Source organism: Lupinus angustifolius, chromosome LG11 (assembly GCF_001865875.1).
Source record: "Lupinus angustifolius cultivar Tanjil chromosome LG11, LupAngTanjil_v1.0, whole genome shotgun sequence".
Classification (NCBI taxonomy): domain Eukaryota; kingdom Viridiplantae; phylum Streptophyta; class Magnoliopsida; order Fabales; family Fabaceae; genus Lupinus; species Lupinus angustifolius.
In genome coordinates, this window is record NC_032019.1 from 7510353 (window position 1) to 7536214 (window position 25862).

The window sequence follows — 25862 nt, forward strand, 5'->3', positions numbered from 1 at the left end:
ACCGATGTGAACCTGTATAGATCAACTTGATGATATGAGGCTTCTTTGAGACTTCCCAAACACTACAAAGATGCCACTAGTTACTCCCTTTGAGCCTAGATATTGTGAAAGGAGATCTTTGTCTAAAAAAATAAAACCCATCCGTATTTATAACCCGGGGAGGTTAGTTGTCCAGCTACGTCCATTAGAAATCTGAAGTAGTTGAGAATAGGTCAAGGAGACATGAGAAAGATGGGGATGGGAAACACATGTTTTGAGCTTCAAACTTTCTCTGATAACCATGGCCATGCCCAAATATAAGCCCAAAAAGACCTCATGGAAGGTTGATCTATTCAAGATACACACATCAGGGTAAAAGAACAAACTGACTCCAAATAAATAAATAAGAAAGACAATAGTTTTCAAGACACAAATCACTCGCACAATGCATTAATATTCCTTGCAAAAGTTTGGACCCAAACAAAAAGGGAACCTCTCTAGCCCAAGTCATACATGACAACTTTTTATGCAATCAAATACTGGGGCAATTTTTTATGATTTGTTAAAGACTCATTCCAAGCTCAATGGTCAAATCGTATATTGAAGGTTAACATGACTCATTATATAGGGCAACAAAAGGATATGCAGAACGCCTCAATCCCATAGGCCTCACTTCAAACTGACCACAGGGTCATGCATTTTCTTATCACATGCATAACATATTCCACATTTCCAAATATTCTACATACAAAATTGTTTTATTGAGTTTGTACCATACTATGAAATTGAAAACTCTAACTCTTACAGCACATGATGACATCCGTTTTCTATCCGAAACGATAATATGGTGCCAACAACTACAAATAAATTCTCTACTCCAATTCAATCATGAGCAACTTCATAGGCCGATCCCAAGTTGGTATAGATGTCATATAAAGATCGAGTGTTATGGTGCCAAGAAAGCAATAAGGCGATATTTACTACAAAGACAACAATGCCCTTGAGGATATTTCCATATTAGATGATTATTCAAGCACTAAATTAATATACATTAGCTTTACATACACATAGCTCATGTCATAAATGTTATCATTCATACATACATCACTCAACGTATATCTCATGCATCAATAATAATTTCATGCATTGCACAACATACTACCAAGCGATCACACTTTCAAAACACATATCTTACTTGCATAATCATACTCAAGGAAAGTCGACCAAGACTTTTTAAACCAATCAATCACCTAGATTTATTAGCATTGTCGGACTCAGACGCCGAAATGCTATGATGTTGTTAGACTTAGACACCAGAACATTATTCGCTTTTAAAGGACATTGTCAAACCCATACATCAAAATGTGTTCTTTTATCAGCCTAGGTTCCTGTAGTACCCCGACCTGCATTCCTAGTACTTTGATGTCCCAAGTTCCGGTAGTACCTCGACCTGCATTCTTGGCTTTATCTCCCCGAATTCCGGTAGTACCCCGACCTGCGTTCCTAGTGCTTTGATATCCCAAGTTCCGCCAGTACCTCAACCTGCGTCTTCGATGTTCTCTTGTCAATCTAGGTTCCGACCGTACCCCGACCTGCGTTCCTAGTGCTTTGATGTCTCAAGTTCTAGCAGTACCCGACCTGTGTTCTTGGCTTTACCTTCCTGAATTCCAGCATTACCCTAGCTTGTGTTTTCGGTGTTCCCTTGTCAACCCAGGTTCCGGCAGTATCCCGACCTGTGTTCCTAGTGCTTTGATGTCCCAAGTGCTGGCCTATCCCGACCTGTGTTCTTGGCTTTACCTTCCCGAATTTTGGCAGTACCTCGACCTGTGTTCTTGGATTTACCTTCCCAAATTCCGGCAGTATCCCGACCTGCGTCTTCAGTGTTCTCTTGTCAACCTAGGTTCCGACAATACCCCGACCTGCGTTCCTAGTGCTTTGATGTCCCAAGTTCCGGTAGTACCCCGACCTGCGTTCTTGGCTTTACCTTCCCGAATTCCGGCAGTACCCCGACCTGCGTTTTCGGTGTTCTCTTGTCAACCTAGGTTCCGATAGTACCCCAACCTGCGTTCCTAGTGCTTTGATGTCCCAAGTGCTGGCATATCCCGACCTGCGTTCTTGTCTTTACCTTCCCGAATTCTGGTAGTACCCCAACCCGCGTCTTCGGTGTTCTCTTCTCAACCTAGGTTCCGACAGTACCCTAACCTGCATTCCTAGTGCTTTGATGTCCCAAGTTCTGGTAGTACCCCGACCTGCGTTCTTGGCTTTACCTTCTTGAATTCCAACAGTACCCGACCTGCTTCTTCGGTGTTCTCTTGTCAACCTAGGTTCTGGAAGTACCTCGACCTGTGTTCCTAGTATTTTGATGTCCCAAGTTCTGGCAGTATCCCGACCTGCATTCCTAGTGTTTTGATGTCCCAAGTGTTGGCAGTATCCCGACCCGCGTTCTCGACCATTTCTCTAAACCTATATCCTTAGAAGGTCATTTGATTTAATTATAAAGCATGTTTTAAATCATTGTCGGACATAGACATCTAAATGTTTATTACATCACTAGCTTCCAATGAAATACCATCATCACACGAGGTGTGCGATCGAGCTCAAGCTTCAAAGTATACCCAAGTCTAGTCAATCTTTCCAAATTAAATAGTTCTATTGGTGTCTCTAAACTGTGACCCAGACCTTTGTCTCTTTTGTGGCTTCCCAGAACAAAATTAGTATTCCCTTTCTTTACTAGTTACTTACCCCGATAACACTCATACCATGGTTTGAATGTTACTGGATAAGTAACAAGTAATTAGAGGCAGTAGTGAATACCCAATTTCGTTCGGGGTCTTTTTTAAATTTTTAAGGAAGTTCAGGGACTGGGTCACAATTAAAAACACTCACAAGACTAGGTAGTAATTACCTTAAGACTCTTCATTAACTCCAACCCCAAATCTAAGTGAGACTATAAATAACCCCACTTAGCACTAACCCTGCACACTTAGCAGCTTTTAAAAAATATAACATTATCCCTAAACATCCACTCTAAGCAGCTTTATCCTAACACACAAAAACTCAGCAGCCCCACATTGAAATAAAAATCCTATTCAGCAGCTACAAAAAAAAAAAGGAGAAGATAAGAGGCGTATGAAATAGAGAAAAAAGAAATGGAGGATTTTAGAAGTAAACATATAATAGGAACATACACAATCTTTTTCTTTGTGACTATCCTTTCTTAGTGACTATCTTCATTGACTAAGCAATATTGTGAGGTCATTTTCTTGTTTCAATTCATTATCTCCTATTATTTTTATTTTTTCTATTTGTTAATGTTCACTGCCATATACACATATTTTACTAATTAATCTTGTCATATGTACATATCCATTTAACTACACTTGTTATCTCTCATATTCATTTTACACACTCATTATTATGGTGAACCACAAGCTTAGTGAAAAGGTATTTCAAACTCAAGCAATGAAACCCCTTCTCTTTCCATTGTTAGCTCGTTTCCGGCCATTTCATTTTCTTGTAGTTTTTTATTTCCGGTTTAGATTATATTATATTCTATTTTCATTTATTTATTAGTTATCTTGTTGGGTATCTACTGGTAGTTTTATTACTATGATGATTTAAGAATAGTAATGTATCTATTTGGGTATTAGGCTTGTTTGTTTCATTTGTTTATTTCTTGTTTGTTTATGTATGTTTTAATTATTTCTTATTTCATTTGCTGATATTTGTATATTTAATTTATTTTCATACTTTATATTTGCAGTCACTTGTAAATTCATTAAGCTATCATAATAAAGTAACAAAAGTATGTATGTTTTATCAATGGCTCTATTTTACTCGAGCGTAAAAATAGAGTTTAAGGTAAGAAGTTGGGAGAACGGTGAACGAACCAAACCATATCTTCATTTCCCTTTCGAATAGAAAACGGTGAGTTGTTGTCGTACTACCTCTTCTTTCTAGGGTAATGAGATTGGCGGTAGATGGTCAGTGTCGTCCTTATCTTCTAAGGTCTCACCCTAACTTTTAATAAAAGATTCATTTTTGACAAATTTTAAAATGAAGTAATCAACTATTCATTAATGTCGTTTCTTGCAAATATAAAAAAGTTGTCAATAATTAATATGTCATATTTATTTAAATCATCAATAAATAAGATCTTCTTTTTTTGAAATTATATTTAATATTTGAATTAAGAGTCACAATCATTAATATTGTATGATATGAATCTTTGAAATAATCGAGAGTCACAATCATTACTATTTTATGATATAAATCTTTGAAATAATCGAGAGCCACAATCATTAGTATTTTATGATGTAAACCTTTGAAATAATAAATTTTTCATAAAATTAATTAAATAAGAGAAAAAAAAATTCAAGTGCTAAGATTAGAGAAAAAATATCATTAGTATTATTTTATTATTCTGTTAGTAGGAAAGCGGTAAGTAGTTGTCGTACTGCCTCTTCTTTCTCTCTAATAAAGATAAGACAATATATATCAAACCCTTATCTTATTACCCTATTTAATAAAAAGTGGTGAGCGATTGTCGTACTGCTTCTTCTTTTATTTAAAATGGGTAAAGTGATGTAGGGCAAAGTTGTACCTCCCTCTTTAACCTTATCAATTGACAATTTGAGTCCTATTTTTATCATATTAGTAAGAAAGTGGTGAGTGGTTATCGTATTGCCTCTTCTTTCTCGCTAATATGGATAAGACGATATAAGTTAAACCCTTATCGGAGTATCCTATTTAATTAAAAGCGGTGATCGGCTGTCGTACTGCCTCTTCTTTAGAACTTTATCGTCCTCTTTAACTCTATCTACTTACAATTGCCTCACAATTTTTCAAACCACTTTTCATTAACTAAAATCAGTCAACACACAAGCATTTTATACTCAAGAACTACGTAGTCTTGATTTCCCTATTGCACCCAAGAATACGTACGAGTAGGACGAACTATTGTGAGACACAAAAATAAGAAAAATAAAAACATATTTTGTAAATAATAAATTGATTTAGCAAGCTTTTATGGTATATCTAGTTTTGTGCGATTATTGTGGGTATTGTTTGATAACGAGCGGACGAAGTGCTAGTACCTTCCCCAATCCGTAATCGACTCCCGAGTCCAGAGTTCTAGTTCGAAGGCCAATCTATCCAATAATTGGGCATCAAAAGGGTTTTCTACATTTTGACCGCAAAAATTGGTGGCGACTCCAAATTAGTCACGTGACCGGTGTTCGATCGAAAATTGGGGCGCGACATGGGTCGACCTGCTACAACCCATAATTTGTTTAAGTTGGGTTTGGGCTGCAATTTGGTGTACATAAGTTGTACCCAATCTTTTTAGCTTAACCCGATTTAACTCGGATCCTATGAGGGCTAGTCCATATCCATCAGGATAGTCTGTTTTGACAACTTCAAATCTAATGATGTAAGATTTATTGGATCCTCGGGTTGACCAAAAAGTAAATGATTCAATTCTCGAGAGCAACACTTATTTAGAAGATAATCATACAATCATAAAGAGATTAGTTGTTTAACTATAGAATGAGATAATATCATAATAACCTTAGTTATACACGGAAAAAATAATATCAAACTTCTCAAAATCTATTTATTATTTAAAAAATTATTAACCTTTTATTGTGGAGTAGAAAAATCTTTTGTAATCAAACATCTAATGTTGTATTTAAACAATCCAACTATCATCATAATTTGAAATAAACGTAAACAAGTGTTATGAATTAATGAATAATGGATAAGGTTTCTTAATATCCCTCAAATATCCACAATATAATTACATTCATTTTTTCCTCTCATTCTCTTTATTATTATACTTATGTTCATATGAAAAATAAATGAGACATTAATATTATAATATTTTAAGAAATTGTTTTACTATTTTCAGGAAAAAATAAAATTCTTTAATTATGTCGTGCATCACATAAGTATAAATGCTAGTTTTCCTTTTGTGCCCCATTTTTTAGTTTTCCTTACTTATTTCTAACGAAAATGATATTTTCTCTTATGAAATTCTTATATCCATAATAAAGTAGCATATATTCATGATTCTTAGGAAAATTTGTATGCAATGTTGCTTCTTTGCTGACAATTATACAGAAAATCTGCAACTTGTGCAATTCATTGAGCATTATATTTTTCTTTTTGGTAAATGCAATATTCATGATTCTTAGGAATTGATTGGTTTAATTTTATTGATAAGTAAAATTGTTTGTTCTAAATATTAGAATAGGAATTGATTCGATTTAGAAGTTATTATAATTTAATTGTAGATTTTAAAGCTATACCCAAATTGTACATAAACAAATAAATCTAATCAAATGTGTTGAAAATGGATTCGATTTGATTTTAATTTGAAATGCTTGAATTGATGGCTTTACCTTCTTCATTTCACACTTAAATCAAAATAACTTTTAAAAAATAATGTTTAATTCCAAACACAACACTTAATTTCAAAATCAAATGAAATAATAAAATACATGTAACAATATCTATGATTTACTTCCTTTTTTTCGTAGGTAATATATGACCCACATTTGGTGCTTTTTATGGCAAAAGTAATTTCAATTAACAAAGTGTGTGCATATGTGACACCACAAATAAAGTAGCATATAACACGATATATAATTAAGACCTTGGAATGAAAAAAAATCATACATAACAAATTTGCATCAAAGCTTCCTCATCAAGAATCATTTCTAAGTTTCAACCTTTTTGTGATGTCTTGCCAAAGACTAGGAAAGAAGCCTCAACATACTAAGAAGGATTGCAATATCTTATCCAAAAGAGTGCAATCAAAAGTTCGCATTCCAAAAGCCATCAAAATCATTCTTAAAGGCTTCTTTTCAACTTTCCATTTCCTTTGTCACCCTAAGCCTTGTAGAGCTCATCATTTTCCCACAACCACAAGACCATGTGTTCTTTCTAATGACCATCATGTTTATGGCGAGAACTTTTCCACTATTAGTATACAAGATCTCTTTGCCAAACATGCTTCCTCGGATATGCATGGTAAAAAGATTCATGCACTTGAGGAAGCAGAAAGAGGCAAAGAGGTTATTGACAGCAATGATCTGAAAGGTGAAAACAATGACGAAGATGCATGGAAGATTGTATGTACTAAATCTCCACGGAATCAGGTGGATGTGATGGCAGAGGAGTTTATCTCCAAGTTTCGTGAAGATATAAGACTTCAAAAAGAGAGATCTCTAAAAGAATTTCAAGAAATGCTAGCCCGAAGTGTCTAAAATTGATAATAATTATTCATTTTCTCTTTGTCATATATATACTAAGAGATTCATAGTGATTTTTGGAGCATATGGTACATTAGGTGGTGGTGTGTCAAAATGTTTTCCCCTTTCCCTTGTTTTTTATTCTCATTCTCTTATGTCAATGAAAATATAAGATAATTTGTGCAATGCATCTTAATATTATTTTGGATATTTCTTTCTAAGAAATTTTTATTACAAGTTACAAGTTAGTTGCTTAAATGTTTAGGAATGTTTTCGGAGTTAGAAAAAATTGCAAATACTACATTACTCACATTTGAATTAAGTATATTACTGTGAAATAGGTTATGAATTTCCATTTAAATTTTATTTTCCATGTTTAGATTGGAGTAAAAAATTAATTTAGTTATTGAAGTAATAAAAAATAAAATAAAAATGATGACTTTAGAATGAAATAGCATTACTAGGAAATGTGATAACTATCAAACTAAAGAGTGAGAGCATCAATGGACATGCTTTAATGGTGTAGATGCTACAACTTATCCACCCAAAAGTTTTATCCCGTGGGATTGTATATACTTAAATACAATCATGTATATCAGATAGAAGCGTAATATTGATATCAGCAAAATAAAATATCACATTTTAAATCCAATTTACTATCTCTAAATCTGTTCATAAGATTCTTTTAAGATTATAGTTTTAGTCCTTTTTGTATGACATTTTTCAAAGTTATATTATATATATATATATATATATATATATTAACCATTTTTGCTACAAAAATTCCCTTAAATTAATTGATTGAAAAAATAAAATAATTATTAACTTGGTGGAAAATGAATATATCCCATTAATAAATGAAAATTTTGATGAAATTTTTTATGATATTAATAATATTAACCACATTCCTTAATTCCTATTACTAACAAAAATAATTCAACTTTATTTTTCATCTTAGAGATGACAATAAAAATCAAACTTGCGGGTACCCATTCAAACTCAACTCAAATTTAATATGGAAAACCCGCTGTGATTAGATTCATATTCGGGTAAGACCTGATCCCAATTTTTAGTTTGAGTTTAGTATAGTTAATACCCTACCCCGAAGTAGCCCTAAACCAATTTAACAATGAATTCATCCAAAATAAGGGAGATCATTTACGGCTGACTTTCAAACAATTACTATTTCCTTAGTGCATAATCTTCTACCGCATACATGATAACGGAGAATACCTACATTTTGTCATACTAAGATTCTTTAAACAAAAACATTGCAACCATCTATCTAGTATATTTAGGGTCTAAGTTATTATATGAATTTGAGTATTAGTATTGGCATAAAAAGTGGATTGCATTGATGAGAAAATTAAAAAAAGTTAACTTTCTTTCATCCTTGTTATTCTCTTGGTTAAATAACTACATGTTATATCTATTCTAAAGTTTGGCATTCGACAAACATCATCTAAACCAGCTCATTCCCAATTTCCTTCCCATTTAATATATGTTTCTTGAGCATGTTAATATTATACTCAGATGCAGTACAAACTGATGTAGTATGAATTTCTTTACTTTGTGGTTATTTCCCAAGAATATAAGCATTGTTCTCAACAAATTAAAATATATGTATTGGGCAAAAAACAATAATCAATTTTAAACACAACACACCAATTTTGAATTATTTTTTCGGGTTCCTCGAAACCTGACGAGTTCAGATAGTATTATTAATTTTAACCCCTTGAATTTAGGTTCGAGTTTTGGATTTCGTGTTCGGGGTTGAATAAACATAAACTCAATCCTGATTTGTCTTGTTGTCATTCATATTTCGCATTTTAAAACCGAATAAAGTGAAACTAAGAAAATCACACCCAAATCCATCATTTTTGGTAATTATATTAAGACATCTCCTAAGAATTTTTATAAATGAAAAATTGAAAATGTAATTGAATGGTGGATAAAAGGGATATGAATTTTCGTTGAACCCAATAAATAAAATGCGGAGTATAATTAGCTTAAGTAATATTGGTGTAGCAGAATAAAGATCACATGTCCCATAAAAATCTATGTTTCTATATTTCTAACCAATCAAATTCTAATAATAAATATAAAAATATTAATTTATGTTTTTATAACTTTTATTTTTTAATGAAGTGTTATCTTTTAATTGGATCACACTATCCAATAAGGATATCCAATGTGAAAGGTGATCTCCATTTAGGGTTGAAAAAGCAGCATTGTAATTTGTAAATTATAATTTCTAGTTACCAAATTTTACAAACAAACAAAAAACAGGTGGAAAAAAAACATAAACAGAAAAAGTGAAAGCAAAGAGCTTAATAGGTTCGCCGAATAGAGTGAGTTATATTATTCTCTATTCCCATATCTGAAACACACCTCTTCTACTTCTTCTACTTCTTCATTCACCCCTCCAACACATGAGGTATCTATACCTTTTTTTTTTTTTTATCTTTCAATTTCCTCGTTTGCTGGTTTTGTTTTTCCTTTGATAATCTGATAGAAATCATGATTCGGGGGTTTTGATTAGTAGGAAATTAAGATGGGCAAGATGGGGTATTGAAGATGTTAATAAAGTTTGGATTTTTAGTGTGAGATCTACTTCAATGATTGAGATTTTAACTAATTCACTTTGATTATAACTTGGGTTAGTTGAAGTCCTTAATCTGAATTCTCACTGTGAAACAACATTGGTCTACTTGTGTGAGCTTTTCTGTGTTCACACAAGTTGAAAGGCGAATACCAGATGTTCTGCTATTGCTATCTGTTTCAGTTCATTTGGAAAATATACTGTGCATTTAAAGAGATAAGTATTAATTAACCAACCAGACATTGGTATTAGGCCCCATTAGATACTCAATTATCATACTAGACAAAAAGTTTGATTCCTATGAGCGACACTTGTTGGAAGAGGTAGCCACACAAACCGAGAGAGATTAATTCCTTACCCTCACGTGAGGGATACCCTTGGTTATACTAAAGAAAAATATATGATATTAAGTACTAATGATTAACATATTATTGGGTTTTTTTCTTTTAATTTTGTTTTCCTAATTTTTCCCTTTTTATTGATTAAGTAGCTAAGTTAAGGTTTTATTTTTATTCAACTGTTAGAAGAATACGACCATGTCTCATCTTTAGAAGTTTCCCTTTTGGATATATGCTTCTTAAACTAATTAGCACTTTTGTTTTATCTTATCTTTAAGTTTTAGGTTTTAATTTGAGAAATGTATAAAGTATGGATCATATCAGTTAACAGGCTTGGTTTATGATTCCAGTTATTGTCAGTATATCATTGTTGGTGGTGGAAAAGAACTTCGGTGTTAGTTTGTACTGAATACTGATGAAGACAACCTTGGTTAAAGAACTGCTGTATTAGTTCTGCAAATTAGAAAAGTATAATGCAATGGAAGAAACACAAGGCCACTATTATCCCTCAAGTATGCCAGAATCTACCTTATCTAATGACAGTGGTGGGAGGCCTAATTTCATTGGGCAAGTGAATCGTGGGCTTGGTGTACCGGGTCTGAAGAAGAGAGGTCATGGAACTCGCTCTTGGATAAAAATTGATCAGGATGGGAATTCTCAGACTCTGACACTTGATAAGGGTACCATCATGAGAAATTGTGCTTTGCCTTCCAGAGATCTCCGACTATTGGATCCAATGTTCATATATCCCTCTACCATATTAGGACGGGAGAAGGCTATTGTAGTCAACCTTGAGCAAATCAGGTGTATAATAACTTCCGATGAGGCCATCCTTATGAATTCTCTGGATGGCAGTGTTGGTCAGTACAGGGCTGAATTATGCAATCGGCTTCAGAAAGAAAAAACTGGTAAGGATTGCAGGTCTTTCTGCCGTGTAACATAATAGTGACGGAAAAACATTGACTGATGCAAATTCTGTTGTTTTTTCCTGGTATCGACTTAAATGCTTAAATTGAATAAGATTCTTCTCCTTCATCCTTCTGTTGCTGTTGTGATTTCTTTCTTTCTTAAAACAATGTATCTGCTACACTTCCAAGCTATTCTTTCTTTTTTTATATTTTAATTTTAATTTAGGTAATTACTACTACACACAGTTGCTTACTGTGTTTGCTCTTTTTGAATAGATGATCTACCTTTCGAATTTAGGGCACTGGAGTTGGCTCTGGAATTGACATGCACATCTTTAGATGCTCAGGTATGAGTTGACCAGAAACTCTATTCCCTGGGGAATCATCCTCATTTTTTTACTTTGAAACTGTGACAGTATGTTTTCTATGCATTTTTTTACATTAACACTGCTACTCTGTTTGCAATGAGTTGACACGCAGGCCAATATTTTGGTTAATGATTGCAGAATATATCATGTATTGCAAAATACTCCCTCCAGTCCTTTTTAGGAACCGTTTTAACTAGTTTCATGTGACTTATGGAAGTTGATTAATATAGCTAGTATCATTAAATTTGTGAACAATTAAATGTATTTTTCCAGAATTACCCTTCATTACGGAGACTCTTTCCACTCAATCAATAAGGGTATTTTTGTTAAAAGATTAATTAATGTACTCAAAATTCTGAAAAGGGTCCTATAAAAAGGACCAAAACCAAATTCCCAAAAGGTTCCTATAAAAAGGACCAAATGGAGTATATATCAGACGAACTTCATTGACCAACCTATATGTTAGTCTGCTATGCTAATTCAGATAATCCAGAAAACTTAATTGCAATTTAGCTTTATACTACCTACGATCTTTCCCCCATTCACTTCAATCAAGATTCAAGGTGGTAAAAGCCCTAGGATTATTCTGAAGCTCGTAAGAAATGCAGGGAGAGAAAATAATGTGATAGGAGATCTGAAACACAGATGAAAGAGGGATAGTCTATGTTGCATGGGTACTCCAAAGAAGGTGACATGCCCATATTGGGTATGTACTGGATACCAGTACTCTTTTGGTGTGAATTATTTCAAAACTGTCTTTTTGGGCTGGAAACTTATAATTTTTCTCTTTTTTCTTCTCAGTCAAATCATAATACTGAATCCGAGTCACATAATTAGTCTCTAATCCTCACATCTCAACTAGTTTTCGGTTTCAACCTCTCATCCTAAGACTCTTGCACCCTCTGCTAGTGTTAACTTTGATAATTTGTACCTAATTATATTGGTGTATGGGTACCATAGACTCTCATTCTAAGACTCTCGCATCCTCTCACACCCGTATCCATGCTGGGTACCGATATTGTACACCTATGCATGCAACATAGGTGCTAGTGTTCTACTTAATGTCTACGGAAAATAGAAAACTCTTATTAAGGAAAGCTGATTAACCTATTATAGCCATTAGATCCCTTTGTATGCACAAGGCTACGGCCCGACATGGTTTAAGGAGAGTAGATGTGTGCAGCCTAACCCTACAACAAGTAAATGTTGTTTCTAGGATTTCAACCTGTGATCTTGTGTCACAAGGCAATAACCTTAGTCTAAACTCTAAAGAAACTGAGCTAAAAGACTGAATCTGAACTATCTAAGTTAAAATGAGCTAAAAGACATAAATAGGAAAATGGAAAGGTTACGCTAGCACCCACTACAGTGGCATGAGCTTTACTCAGGTAACATATGCATGATCAGTATCTATTTAATGTATCTTGGATAGAAACCCAGGTGCCCAAATATACAATCATAATTGAGCCTCCGTTCCTCTGCATCACTTTCTACCCGATTATTGTTTATGCTTTTCATAAAGAAGGGGTTCAAGTACAACATATTGGGGGATAATGTAGCCAATGATCTTTGACTCCAAATATCTTCATGAAGCTAGGTTGCGGTTGATGTGAGTGTCACTGCTCCAATGGTTCTATACTAGGTATAACTAGGTTTTTCAAATTGTTGTGAAGTGTTCGAATTTAGTATTGTGTTTTTATGTATTTCAACATGCCAGCCAAATTGTTATTCAGTGTTTTGATCAGGAAAATCCATTTGATCAGCCATATGTAAGTAATAAAGTTGTCATTTCCAATCCTCATATTAAGAAGGTTCTTGATTTGATAGGTAAAAGAGCTGGAAATGGAAATATATCCTGTGCTAGATGAACTAGCCTTATCTATAAGTACTATCAATCTCGAACGTGTTCGAAGATTTAAAGGTCACCTCCTTGCTTTGACTCAGCGAGTTCAGAAGGTTGATCATCTTAGAATTCTCATCTTTGATTATTATTCTTATGATTCTGTCTTTCTATCACCTGCAAGTGGTAACTTATTATTCAATTCCCAGGTCCGTGATGAAATTGAACATCTCATGGATGATGATGGTGACATGGCTGAGATGTGCCTGACTGAGAAAAAGATGAGATCGGATAGTTACCCTTTAAATGATTATCTTCCAACTATTTCATCAGGTAGTGGGAGAGTGATTTCAAGATCAGCTCCTGCTTCACCCGAGCGGTCAACTAGTGGGCTCCAGATGTTGCAAAGGGCTTTCAGCAGCATTGGGAATTCAAGTAAGCATGGTAGTTCAGTGGGTTCATCTGATAATGGAGAAAGGATTGAGCCACTAGAAATGTTGCTTGAAGCATACTTTATCGTCATTGATAATACTCTGAACACATTATCGTCGGTATGAGAAGTTTGACTTACTCAAAACTGTAGTATTAGAATTTGCCCACATTGCTTATAAATTACAGTATCGGTTTTTTCATATCATAATATTTGCTAATATAACCAAGTTACTTAAATTACATTGCTTATAATTGTTAGGAAAGCTGCTTATGATTATTGCTAGCCATGATATACTTTTTGCACAAATTTTAATCTATTTTGGAGCAGCATATGGTTTTATTCATTACGTGTGGTGCTTTGTGAACACTTAAGAATATATTTCTTTTGCTGGTATGCAGTTGAAAGAATACATTGATGACACTGAAGATTTTATCAACATAAAATTGGTTAGTTAAGATTAACAACTTTGAAGCACTCTTCTGTCAGTTCCTTTATTCATTTGATATTCTAAATTGTGCAAGCCAAGGGGAGTTACTTTTCACTCTATCTTTTGCAGGGTAATATTCAAAACCGCCTAATACAGTTTGAGGTGCTTCTTACAGCGGCTACATTGGTAGCTGCAGTATTTACTGTTGTGGCAGGAGTATTTGGAATGAACTTCAAAGCTGGAGTTTTTGATTACCCATTCGGATTCCATTGGGTTCTGATAATTACTGGAATTGCTTGTGCATTGTTGTATATGGCCTTCCTATCCTATTTTAGGTACAAGAATGTGCTTCCATCATAAACTTCAACACTTGTAACTACACATTATACAAAGCCAAATTGGTCTTAGGTTCAAGGTGGCAGGACCTGCTGTGTTATACATTGAAGCTTTGGCCTTTTCATCAATCAAGATGCTGAATTTGTACTTGGGCAACTATCTATTGTGCAGGCCAAGATATCTCTATAATCCCGCGATAATTTGAAGGAGTCATAAACCTTCCATCTCTGCTCTTCTTGTACTCAAACAACAAATTTGAATGATCAAATGCAGTTAGCTTTACAAATCCATAGTCATAATCTCTAAAGATACTCCATGTAGTTTTGAGGGGAGTAAATGTTGAAAGGTATGCCTAGCACCACCAGCAACAATATGTATGGTCCCATTTAAGGGTCCCTTATAGTGGTGTTTTTCTTCATTAGTGCAGATATTCTGTTACAATATGTAAAGACAAGCATTTGTTAGTAGATAGAATATGCATGTACACTTGCAAGTTTAAATGTTGCTATTTTGTGGCATGTTAAATGGTAATTGAAGAAAGGTCATGCAATGTGCATGAAGTCAATAAATGTTGCTATCTGTCCATTATATTTGTTTCATAAAGTCTAATAAGCAATCCCAGCTAGATGCTTTGATCCTAAAATCATTTTTTGCAACCATTCTTATTAACTTTATGTATATATGTTTAATCCATGACATGTTGTATCTTATTCCCCTTTTATATTTCTACTTTGTGTTGCTCTTCCTTACATGGGATTTTTATCACAGATGCACATAATGGACCAACCTTGGATAAAATTTCACTACAATCCTCAACTAAGATGACCAAAGTTTTAATGAAATCCTTATTCCTAATTGTATCTTCTCTTGTATTAGCGTAATCTCCATAACATCCTTAATGTCTGCTATATAAATTTGTTTTTTCTGGTAATTCATTTAGCTTGTGCACAATCCATAGCAAGTGCTATGGTAATTAAATCCAACACAATATAACCTTTTGCTTAATATATGTTGGGGTTTGTTTTACAAAGGAAAAAACCCTATGATATACTAGATTGTCACCTCAAAGCATTGAGGTCAACTTCATCATGCATGGCTGATTTATTATAACTTGAATAGAATCACAGACATTTATATTGCCACACCAGAACTTAGCTCTGTTTGAAGCAGGTACATAGAACATAGTCTCTACTAACACACCACATTCTCCACCAGAATCCATGTTCTGATAAAAGGATCCTGTCCCAGGCCAATCCCTTTCATGGTTCCCACTGCTGCCCCTGCTTTTGCCCATGTCAAATGCATGTTCAACTGTGCCTTACATGATTTCAGAAATAACAAAACCCTGAGGGTTTTCTGCTTATATATAGAGTGTGAAGAGTAGAAGGGGTGGAGCAATTCTTGCAATAAATGATGGATGAATGAGTAAGAAACTTCAGAGGGGTATAAAATCATTACTGAATTTATAGAACTGGATAATTTAATCAAAATAACTGATTAGAGAATGATGATACCTAAATCTAAAAGAAATGTATGACAGCCATAACCCTAGCAATCAGAAGCGGTAAATCTGACGAATCATCGAGATTGCGTAAATTTACATGAACATGACTGCGGTACATATATCTAGTTCTTGTTCTATGCATGTGCATATAACTGGTAGGGTCCATTAACTGAGACAAAACCTAAGAAACTTCAGTATATATCCATAACTCATCATATATACCAGTGGAACTTCAGTAAATTAGGTGAATATGTGATGGAAAGCAGTTGATCTCATGATATCGAATAAATGAAATCAAACCAGAATGAGAAAATTATTCTTCTCAAAATGTAGAGTTTGCCAGAAAATCCAACATACCGAAGTAAATGGCTATTTAGCAACCAACTGGATCCAGCTCTACTCACATTATATTAGTGGTATCTCTCTGCAAAATCAACACTGCTGAATTCATCATCTTTCCTGCAATGGAAAGGAAAGAATTTCACACAGATGCAGGATTAGGGTGTATTATATTGACATCTATTATATGTTATGGTGTCTAATACGCCTTAAGATTACAGCACACTTCATCCTTCATAAATTTTTACCATGGAAGCAGTCAACCTATAACCATATCTTTCTTCTTTCGTGGAATATTGAAGCTATCTATTTTTAAGCAGTTTGTTGATTCAGTGTGTCATAACTTCCTATGTACAAAAACAACTTTTCAGATCCAAAGCTAGCAGATAACAGACAGAAAAATTATGGAAAAAATGATCACATTCAGCCCAAAATGCGATTATTAGCTGGGTAAGTAATTAAAATAGTATCAATCAATTGCTTTGGATAACATCAGAAAGAAAAAGTAATAAGACCTTGCTGAGCTGAACCCAACAAGCTCAAACACATTGTTATCCAAGTAAATAAAAAATTGAAGTGCGTCATAGTTTGTCTGACTGAGGCTCAGTTCTTGAAAGATCATGCAACATTGAATACTTCCTCAGCCGTCATTTTGAATGCTTTCTTCAAAACTTCGAGGTTTAATGCTTGAGATAAGAAGAAGCCAGTGTTTAAACTTCATGTATTTAAGCCAGCCCAATTCTTAAAAGCAATAAGTGCTTCCATTTTTCTGAAATTTCTTTTTCTTAACTTCGCCACTCTGAGCTTTTTATGTGTCTCCATGAATGCTTGCTTGTATCTCCACTTATCAACAAATATTTTCTTTTGATTAGATTTCTCCACAACATGCATAACTGCATCAAAGAAACCTCCTTTGACCAAAGCATATAGGAATGCATCAACCAAATTTTGGTCAAATTTGACCCCCTTCTGCTCTTCTTCTGATAGCTTTCGCTTAACCTCATTCCACAACATCAGCACACTAAAATATTTCCCTGCCGAGACATAACCATTAATCATGGACAAGTATGTCTGATCATTTGGCTCAAATTGCAGGAATGTCATCCGTCTGAAAGTTCTTCTTGCATCTTCTAGTCTCCCGGCTTTACAGAAAGCATGGATGATAGAATTCCAGTCATGAGTGCCAACTTCGATCCGAGGATCCTCAGCCACCTCGTCTAAGAAAGCTGACATCAACTCAGGCCGATGATTCTCCATCAAACCAGTCATGATAGTTAAGTAACTCCCTTTCAAGTCAGGAACCCTCGCCTCTCTCATGTCCCTAAACATTGAAAAGGCTGACTGAAAATCTTGGCTGGACATGGATGCTTCTATCAAAGAATCATAGGTTTCCACATCCAACAGAAGACCTGAACCACTAATCTCCGCCACCAATAGAGTAGCCTCAGCTGTTCGATTTTCTTTGCAGTAAGCCTTCAAGATTGGCACATAGACCCCGAGACCCACAGAGCCTACCAGAGCATTCATTTCATCGAGAATGCTGTGTGCTTTGTCCGATAGTCCTATACTAACACATGCATTAACAATACCATAACCTACAGATTGACCAACTTCAATATTCGAAGGCTCTAACTTCTGAGCTTCAATAATCAAATTAGCTAACCCCTTGATATTACCCCTATGAAGATATTCCTTAACTACTCCACAGAAAGTTTCTTCACCAAAATTCCAATCTTTGCCATCTCCATCATTCAAACTACTAAGAATAGTTGACTCAACAGAAGCTAAATTACCCGACTTAACATAACCACTAATCAAATTAGAATAAAGATTCTTCTTATTTGAGTAGCCAAAACCAACCATCAATTTTTTTAACTCATCTATCTTATCTTGAAACCCCTTCAGTGCATACAAATAACCGAGAAACCCAAAACTCAATTCATTTGGCCTAACACCCAAATTCGACATTATTTCAATAACCCTCTCAGCATCACTCACAGATTGAAGCTCATAACAGCAACCTTCCAAGGCTGCATTACAAGCATCAACATCAGGTTTCATAGACTCAACCTTTTCATCCAAACAAATCCTACAATTCTCCTCAAAAACCCTTAAGAAAGCAACAAGGTTCCCATTCTTCCTACTAATCTCAGCAAGCACGCCACCCCACGTGTCGAACGGGACGAAAAACCTGTTCTTGAACATGCATTTGACAAGGGCAAAAGCAGGGGCAGCAGTGTTGGCACACCTCATTGATTCAAGCAATGATGCAACAGTTTCAAGCTCCAACATCATAGGATTCTTCTCCATAATATAGACAGCAGAAGTGAATGCTCTCTTGAGGTTGTGAAGGTCAGAGTGAGAGGAAAGGTGGGTAATGAGGGAATTGGTGAGTGGTTTTGGAGGGAAAGAGTGAAGGGTAGTGATGGATTTGAAAGACTTCCATGCTTCATCAGTGTTGTTTGTGACGATGGATTTGTGAAGGGTGGTTTCAAGGGTGGAGATTTGGTCTTGGTTGAAAGAGTTTGGTGGAGAAGTTGGAAGGTTTTGGTTTTGGTTTTGGGGTTGTTGTTGTTGGTTGGTGGTTTTAAGGGAAAAAAGTGAAGGTTGAAGGAAGGAATAAAGGTTGGGAATATCAGGTATAGAAGAGAAGGGTCTTTGGGGTAAAAAGGATAAAACTTTTCTAGCCATTGTTAATCAAATCATCTAACTTTTTTCAATGGGTTCTCTGCAACTTCAAAGGGTTGGCAAAAATTAATACTGTGAGCTGAAAGTAGAGATGTAGGTTCAATCGTTAGATTCTATATATAATTGAAGCGAATGATTGGTTTCAACATGCTGGAATAGCTCAGTTGGTTAGAGCGTGTGGCTGTTAACCACAAGGTCGGAGGTTCAAGCCCTCCTTCTAGCGTTTTTTTGATTAATCATGTTATGCCATTTTATCTAATACTTATAGATGTAACATTTTTACAATGTTAATTTAAAGATTTATACATAATTAGTACAAACTCTTACACTAATAATACACACATTTTTTCTGTAAGAGTACCATACCTTTTTACTAGGAATGCATATAATATAAGGGTGTGCTGCCATAATATAGGGGATAACCAACAAGGCGTTGGTTCTAGTAAGGCTCACTAAATCTTCAAGGTTGAGATTTCGTTTCCTGAGAGCGATATTTATTGGGAGGGGTATTCGCGAACCTAAAATGAATTAATTTCTTAATGTGATAGAATACCTTTAGTAATAATACCAAAAAAATCATATAAGAGATATGGATGTAATTTTAGTTAGAGTTTGAAATCTATGCATCGGCAGTGTAAAGTTTTATATATATCAATAACAAACAGTATCAATATATATATATATATATAAAATCTATGTATTAATAATGTAAATTTTTTTAAACTGTTAGTATAATATATACATGTTAAATCCTTGTAGTTAAGAGTATCACTTGTGACTTTGACTTGTAGGAGCTTTGAGATTATGTAACAACCTGCGAAGTGCAAAGTGATCATCAATCTAACTATCTAAGGTTGTCTTGTCTGACTCCTTTATCTCACATTCATTAGCATAAAATGGAACCATTGCCATCATCATCATCAGGTTCCAATAAATCCATCATAACATTGGAAGAATGGAATGGTTCATCCTCCACAAAACTCTCCAAAACTTTCACCATCAAAGCTTCCTCTTCTTCTATCACCATTCAAAGGTTCTTCCTTTTCTCTTTCTAACAATTCCATTTTCTTTCTGCTTATTCTTCTTACACACTTTGTGCACAGATCTGGTGCCCGCTTCACCCATGTTTGGAGACGATTACTTCAAGCATTTGTGCCTGAGGCAAGATCCTATTTCTAACTATAAAATTTAAAAATGCAATTTTTATATATGTAACATTACTTCATCACTATGTACTTGTATAAAGACTTCTCTTTTATGTTTGTTATTGATGATATACAGGGTTTTCCAACCAGTGTGACTTCAGATTATGTTCCTTTTCAAATATGGGATTTATTGCAGGTAACAAACTATATATCAAAAGACACTGTGGAATTGAGTTATCATATTGAAGCTATGCTATTGTTGTTGACTTAACTATAGATTGATTATCATGGTAGGGCCTTTCAACATATATCAGGACAATGCTTTCTACCCAGGTAAGGCATTGTTTCACTTATTCACTGTATTTTATCATAAACTTTTGCCACTGGAAGCCCTTACATAAGTGGTTTACAAAATCTCTTTTAGGCTCTCCTGAGTGCTATTGGGGTTGGTGAGAAATCAGCTACAGTCATTGGTGCCACTTTTCAGGTATCGTCTAGTAGTTATATTCCGTATTTAATTAAATGGCTGGACCTAGGTTTGTAAGAAGCTTTGTAGAAGAAGCATTTTGTGTTAATTAGGCTGCAACGGCTGACAATAGGGTATTGAACATTGATACTTTTTCCAGTGGTTTTTGAGGGATCTTACCGGTATGCTTGGAGGAATCTTATTCACATTCTACCAGGTCTGTGTCTCTAGTGCTATCACATTTCTTCACCTTTGTTAATTTCCACCCAAAATATGTGCTACTCACTTTATGTGGAGCATCATATACTAGGGTAGGCTTGTGTGTATATCATATGCTGGTTCACTCCTCTGAATGACTCCAAAACTATGTTCTTGTAACTATATTTCTATTTAACCCATATGCTGCAGGGATCAAATCTTGATAGCAATGCAAAGATGTGGCGTTTAGTTGCAGATCTTATGAATGACATTGGTAATTTCCTTCATCTTCAGTATATTTTGTACATCCATTTTCATTACGCAATGCATGTTCGAACTATAGACATAGGCCAATAATCAACTTAGATGTTCGAGTTCTGATTGAAAAATATGTACATTCAAGGATTGAGATTGTCAATAAATTAGGGGTACGAAAAGAATGGAGCTTTTTTTAGGAATTTCATTTGGGTGCAAAAGCTACTTATATGTTTACTTACTTCCGTGTTGATCCAACATTGTTGCTAACATGTGCACCATTCTCCACTTACGAATTACAACAGAATAACATTGGTTGTTACAACTATTTATCGATCATGTAGTACTTATCAATGTGCCGATATATTACAATTGGGCTATATTAATATTAGACAACCATTCTGTACTATCAATGATTTAAACGAAAACATTTAGATTCATAGGAGACAGCCGTTGTCAGAGTGAATTTAGTCTTTCACAGTTAAGGAAGAGGGAGACTTCCTCTAGTTTCTTCCCGATGTTTACTATTTAATTTCACAAATAAAAAGGGGAAAAAGTGATAACAAACCGGGGATGAGAAGATGTAAAAAATGTATTTCAAGAAAACTACTTGATCCTAGATTTGTTTTTACTTTTGAAAACATAAATGGAGCTGCTTAGTTTCTGTTGGAATACTGTTACATGGAAGCATTGTCTTGGTAATACATCAGCAGTGTCTTCTAAAGCCATTGATTTAGTTGAATCTGATTTGGCTTTCACTCTCAACTGATATGACTACTGAGGTAGATTTATTAATTAGATTTTGAATAATGTATATAGAGCTGGTGTGATATGCTCATCTTCTTGATATAATGATAATGTATTGTGACTATAAGAAGAGGAGAAACTCTATTTGGAATGCTTTACTTGGCCACTATTGTATTAACCTTTTTATTTGCTTCATGAAACTAAATTAATATCAGCTCGATAGTGTAACTTACTGATGCCGGTTTGTGTTAAATATGATCTTTCATGTCGTATTCTTCATATCTCACATTGATTTGATAAGCTTTTCACATTCACTGCAGGGATGCTAATGGACCTCATTTCTCCATTATTTCCATCAGCTTTTGTGTTTATTGTTTGCCTGGGAAGCATATCAAGATCATTCAGTAAGTTCCAGTATTTCCGGAAGTTCAGTCGTGATATGATCAATAGTTAGTTGGTTATCAGTTACTAGCTGTAGTATTTCGCCCTCTTTGTATTCCATGTAAGTTAAGTCGCGAAGCTTTAATTTTTGTTTTTTGTTTTGGTACAGTAAGACATACAATTTAAAGTGACATTAGACAATATGATATTTCCAAACAATAAAGGTGTTCAGCTGAAATGTATGTTTTTGAACTATACAAGATTAGGACTTATTTTTAAAATTTATTGCCTTACTTTGTATCATATTTTTTTAATTAAATACTTTGTCTCTCAAAATATGATTTTGAACTAGCTGGTGTTGCTAGTGGAGCCACTAGAGCAGCTTTGACTCAGCATTTTGCTCTTCAGGATAATGCTGCAGATATATCTGCTAAGGTACCGGATGCATTCTTTCTAACTAAATAGATTATCATATTAGATTAAAGTCTTTTGTTCAGTATGGCTGTCATTTTTTTCTTCAATTTTTTTGACTTACTAACATGTTTCTATAGGAAGGGAGTCAAGAAACAGTAGCCACAATGATTGGCATGGCACTCGGGATGCTCGTTGCTCGCGTTACCATTGGACACCCGCTAGCCATTTGGTTTTCTTTTTTGTCCCTGACCCTGTTTCATATGTATGGTATGTTTTCTAAATCGTAATTTGCTTTATACATATCCTAAGCATAACAAGCTATAAAAATATCCTTGCATATTGTCTTTGTTGTACAAATACAAACTATAAGAAAAGAGAGAATACTTGCCTTATCAAGTAGTAAAAGGAGGTTATAGATTGATGATAACATTGGTCCGTTCCTTAGAAGTGTGTTTGGGAAAATTCTTAATCCATCTATTTATGGAGACTGTTTCTAAGGCCAACTAATTAATAAGATTACACTGCATTACTTTCTCAGAAATGAAAAACTTTTTTTGTTAATCACATTCTCTTTGTCAAGTTAACGCTCATAATTATAATCTGAAACTAGATGGATGCCTTTTTCTATATATGGATGCAATGCCTAAATCTGAACACCAGCATCCATCATATATGAAAACCTGATAATGGCATAATGCAAGTCCTGTCTCTTTTCCATGCAGCAAACTACCGAGCTGTTCGATGTCTGGCATTGACCTCCTTAAACCCTAGAAGGAGCTCTATTCTTTTGCAGAATTTCATGGAGAGTGGCCAAGGTATTGCCTTTTTCCATTCTTCATTGCTTTCTGGCATTCACGACTTATCTTTGGTGCTTGGTAATAATTTATTCTGCATTTTTATTCTCGGCATAAATTTGGCCGCAGCTTAGAAAAAATTTGTTTTGTGTCACCTTGCTCATATGTCAAGATCAATATAATCTAATATTCATTTGTTTCTTAGAGGTCTCTATTTGCTGCATTTTTGACCCATTCCCCCAACCACCTCCCTAAAACAAGGTTGGTTCGGTACAGTCAGCATCCTGTCAAGGAGACTGTAATTTCCGACACTTCAAAATCTAACTAAATCCTTTTCATTACAAATATGTATATTAATGCTTGCTTCTAAACTTTTTTCCAGTTCTCTCCCCTAAACAGGTCTCTTCGCTGGAGCATGTTTTACCCATACAGTTCATGTCATGGCGCTCAAAGAATACTAGTTCACTGGATAAGGCAGTATGTCTAGGCATGAGAGTTTCTTCATTCAATAACATGGAAATGTAAGTTACTAAAATTTGGCCTGAAAATGTAAAAATGCTTATCTTTATCATCATTGTTTTCCTGTATCCAAATGTCATTTAAGATAATGGTCTATACTATGTTCTGTTCTTACTTATAATAGCTCAAATCATAAGATTGTTCTGTTTTCAAAGCTTAATCTTTCCATGATTCTGGTTTAATTATGATGCACTTTTTTTAGCTTTGAAATTTCATTAATAAAGCTTACTTAGCAAATTCCTTTTCTATGTGATATTTACAGTAAGGAGCTTTTGCTTTCTGCAGCATCTTACTACTCAAAAGGTTGTCATCTCAGTATACTGAGTTTCCCCTTTCCATCTTCAAATGTTAATTACAGCATTGATTTCGGAATCTGTATATTTTGTGGTAACTGTGTTGAGTATTGTCCAACAAATTGTTTACCTTATTTCTTCTTTGTCGCTCACGTGCACAGCCAAGTACTTACTGGTGGAAAGGAAGGAATTCATTAATGTTATTGTGCATAAAGATTCAAATGCCGCAGATGTCCTAAAATCGTTTATTCATGCTCTTGTCCTGGCAAATAATAATGTTGGTAAAAGCAAGTCTTTGCATTCAGACAGCCAAATGTGGATGGATAATCACTATGAAGTATTTATACAGAAGGTACTTCTTTAACCTTCCAGTTAAACTGTTCTAGCTTCTTATATGATTTAATTTCTTAAGCCTGTGATATATCAATCTTTTCCTTTATTGATGAATCTAAGAATTTATGATATTTGGATCAAAGTAAATTGATAGAATGACACCTGCACTTGTTTGATATTATCTTCACTAAGTGAGAGATTATGTACATTTTTTTATCTTTTGTGCAGCTTAAGTCATTAGGCTGGAAAACAGAACGGCTTCTGTCACCTATAATATGGAGGGCAAACTGGACCTATGAACCGTCGGAGGAAAAAATTGATTAGGATCATCTCCAGTTTTAACACATTAACATTGTTTTGGAGAAGGTGACTAGTGGCAGCTATGGATGAATTGAGATTATTTGATGTGGAGTTGAATTATAGGGCCTTTTTCAAAGTTGGATGGGTTACATGGTTGACAATGTTAGAAAGTTATTACTGATTTCACTAAAAAGTTCTGGCAAGTGGAAAAAAAAAACATGAGTAGGTTAATGTTTTAAAACAAATCACTTGCACCTATTTCTCTTTTCTACCAGTTTGGAGTGAGTTACTGGTTTAAGCCATCATGTTTTAAAACAAATCACTTGCAAGTTTCTTTCAGCTTTTCTTATGATTAATTATCTTTGTCCTTCTATAACATGGAAACAATTTGTATGGCATTCGGTAATTGGGGTCACTCAATGGTGATTCAATCAAGATTAGCACCAAATGCCATATAGATTATGGTCGCCAACTTTTCTACTCTTCGATTCGTAGTTATGTATCTTTACTAGAAGGAAGATAAAATGTTGGCAACCATGGTTGGTATGACAATTGGTATGCTTCATACTTAAGTGACTATGTACTAATCCTAATGTGTAGTTTCCTTTCAGTTGAAGTTGACAGTAAGTTAAATTGAAGTCAAGCTTTGTATGATGAAAATTTGTTAGGCTCAACCTCAGTTCAATAAGAAAACAAGCTCATTTGGTGGCTCAAACTCAGCTTATTAAAGCTCAAGTATAGCACATGCTTATAGATTGTTTTGGAGTTCAAATTTTCATTGAAGTTAAATTACTTAAGCAATCATGTGTATAATGTTTCCTTTAATATCATCTAAGTTGGGTAAATTGTCAAATGTGAGGTCCAGTTCTTGGGAGGTGTCCAATGGCAACATTGGACCACATTTGTTATCCTAAAAAGTGTCACCACATGTGTTACTTGTTATGATTGGTTGAAAGAAATATATTTAAATTAAAAGTTTGATGATTAAGTGTTGTTCTGACC

At 34.5% G+C, this 25862-nt stretch overlaps 4 protein-coding genes and 1 non-coding gene across 10 annotated transcripts; 4 read left to right on the plus strand and 1 right to left on the minus strand.

Annotated features, from left to right (window-relative positions):
• Positions 6680-7330, plus strand: LOC109360190. The gene has a single exon (XM_019604912.1). The coding sequence runs from the start codon at positions 6720-6722 to the stop codon at positions 7245-7247; it is 528 nt and encodes a 175-aa protein (XP_019460457.1). The 5' UTR covers positions 6680-6719; the 3' UTR covers positions 7248-7330.
• LOC109361075 (magnesium transporter MRS2-5) lies at positions 9579-15073 on the plus strand. 4 transcript variants are annotated; one of them, XR_002109256.1, is made up of 8 exons: positions 9584-9669; positions 10451-11080; positions 11357-11427; positions 13276-13404; positions 13498-13839; positions 14120-14167; positions 14278-14578; positions 14906-15073. XR_002109256.1 is itself a non-coding variant. In XM_019606388.1 (7 exons), the coding sequence occupies exons 2-7, from the start codon at positions 10651-10653 to the stop codon at positions 14506-14508; spliced, it is 1251 nt and encodes a 416-aa protein (XP_019461933.1). In that variant the 5' UTR covers positions 9579-9669; positions 10523-10650; the 3' UTR covers positions 14509-14672. The 4 variants fall into 4 exon arrangements, 3 of the variants coding, with proteins under 3 accessions (XP_019461933.1, XP_019461931.1, XP_019461932.1); XM_019606388.1 differs by lacking the exon at positions 14906-15073 and having other exon boundaries at positions 9579-9669; positions 10523-11080; positions 14278-14672; XM_019606386.1 differs by lacking the exon at positions 14906-15073 and having other exon boundaries at positions 14278-14672.
• LOC109361273 (pentatricopeptide repeat-containing protein At1g69290) lies at positions 15862-19190 on the minus strand. Of its 3 annotated transcripts, none has more exons than XR_002109285.1 (3): positions 16925-19190; positions 16342-16447; positions 15862-16054 (listed from the first exon to the last, which is right to left on the minus strand). XR_002109285.1 is itself a non-coding variant. In XM_019606674.1 (1 exon), the coding sequence occupies exon 1, from the start codon at positions 19016-19018 to the stop codon at positions 17045-17047; it is 1974 nt and encodes a 657-aa protein (XP_019462219.1). In that variant the 5' UTR covers positions 19019-19190; the 3' UTR covers positions 16753-17044. The 3 variants fall into 3 exon arrangements, 1 of the variants encoding a protein (XP_019462219.1); XR_002109284.1 differs by having other exon boundaries at positions 16843-19190; XM_019606674.1 differs by lacking the exons at positions 15862-16054; positions 16342-16447 and having other exon boundaries at positions 16753-19190.
• TRNAN-GUU lies at positions 19165-19238 on the plus strand. Its single transcript has one exon. It is a non-coding gene; the product is annotated as a tRNA-Asn (tRNA).
• On the plus strand, positions 19795-25635 carry LOC109360578 (protein root UVB sensitive 3). The gene is made up of 15 exons (XM_019605562.1): positions 19795-20048; positions 20119-20176; positions 20297-20356; positions 20455-20493; positions 20585-20647; positions 20787-20843; positions 21035-21098; positions 22147-22230; positions 22560-22642; positions 22759-22888; positions 23344-23436; positions 23798-23936; positions 24197-24237; positions 24389-24579; positions 24789-25635. Exons 1-15 carry the CDS (start codon positions 19912-19914, stop codon positions 24882-24884), a joined length of 1335 nt encoding a protein of 444 aa, XP_019461107.1. The 5' UTR covers positions 19795-19911; the 3' UTR covers positions 24885-25635.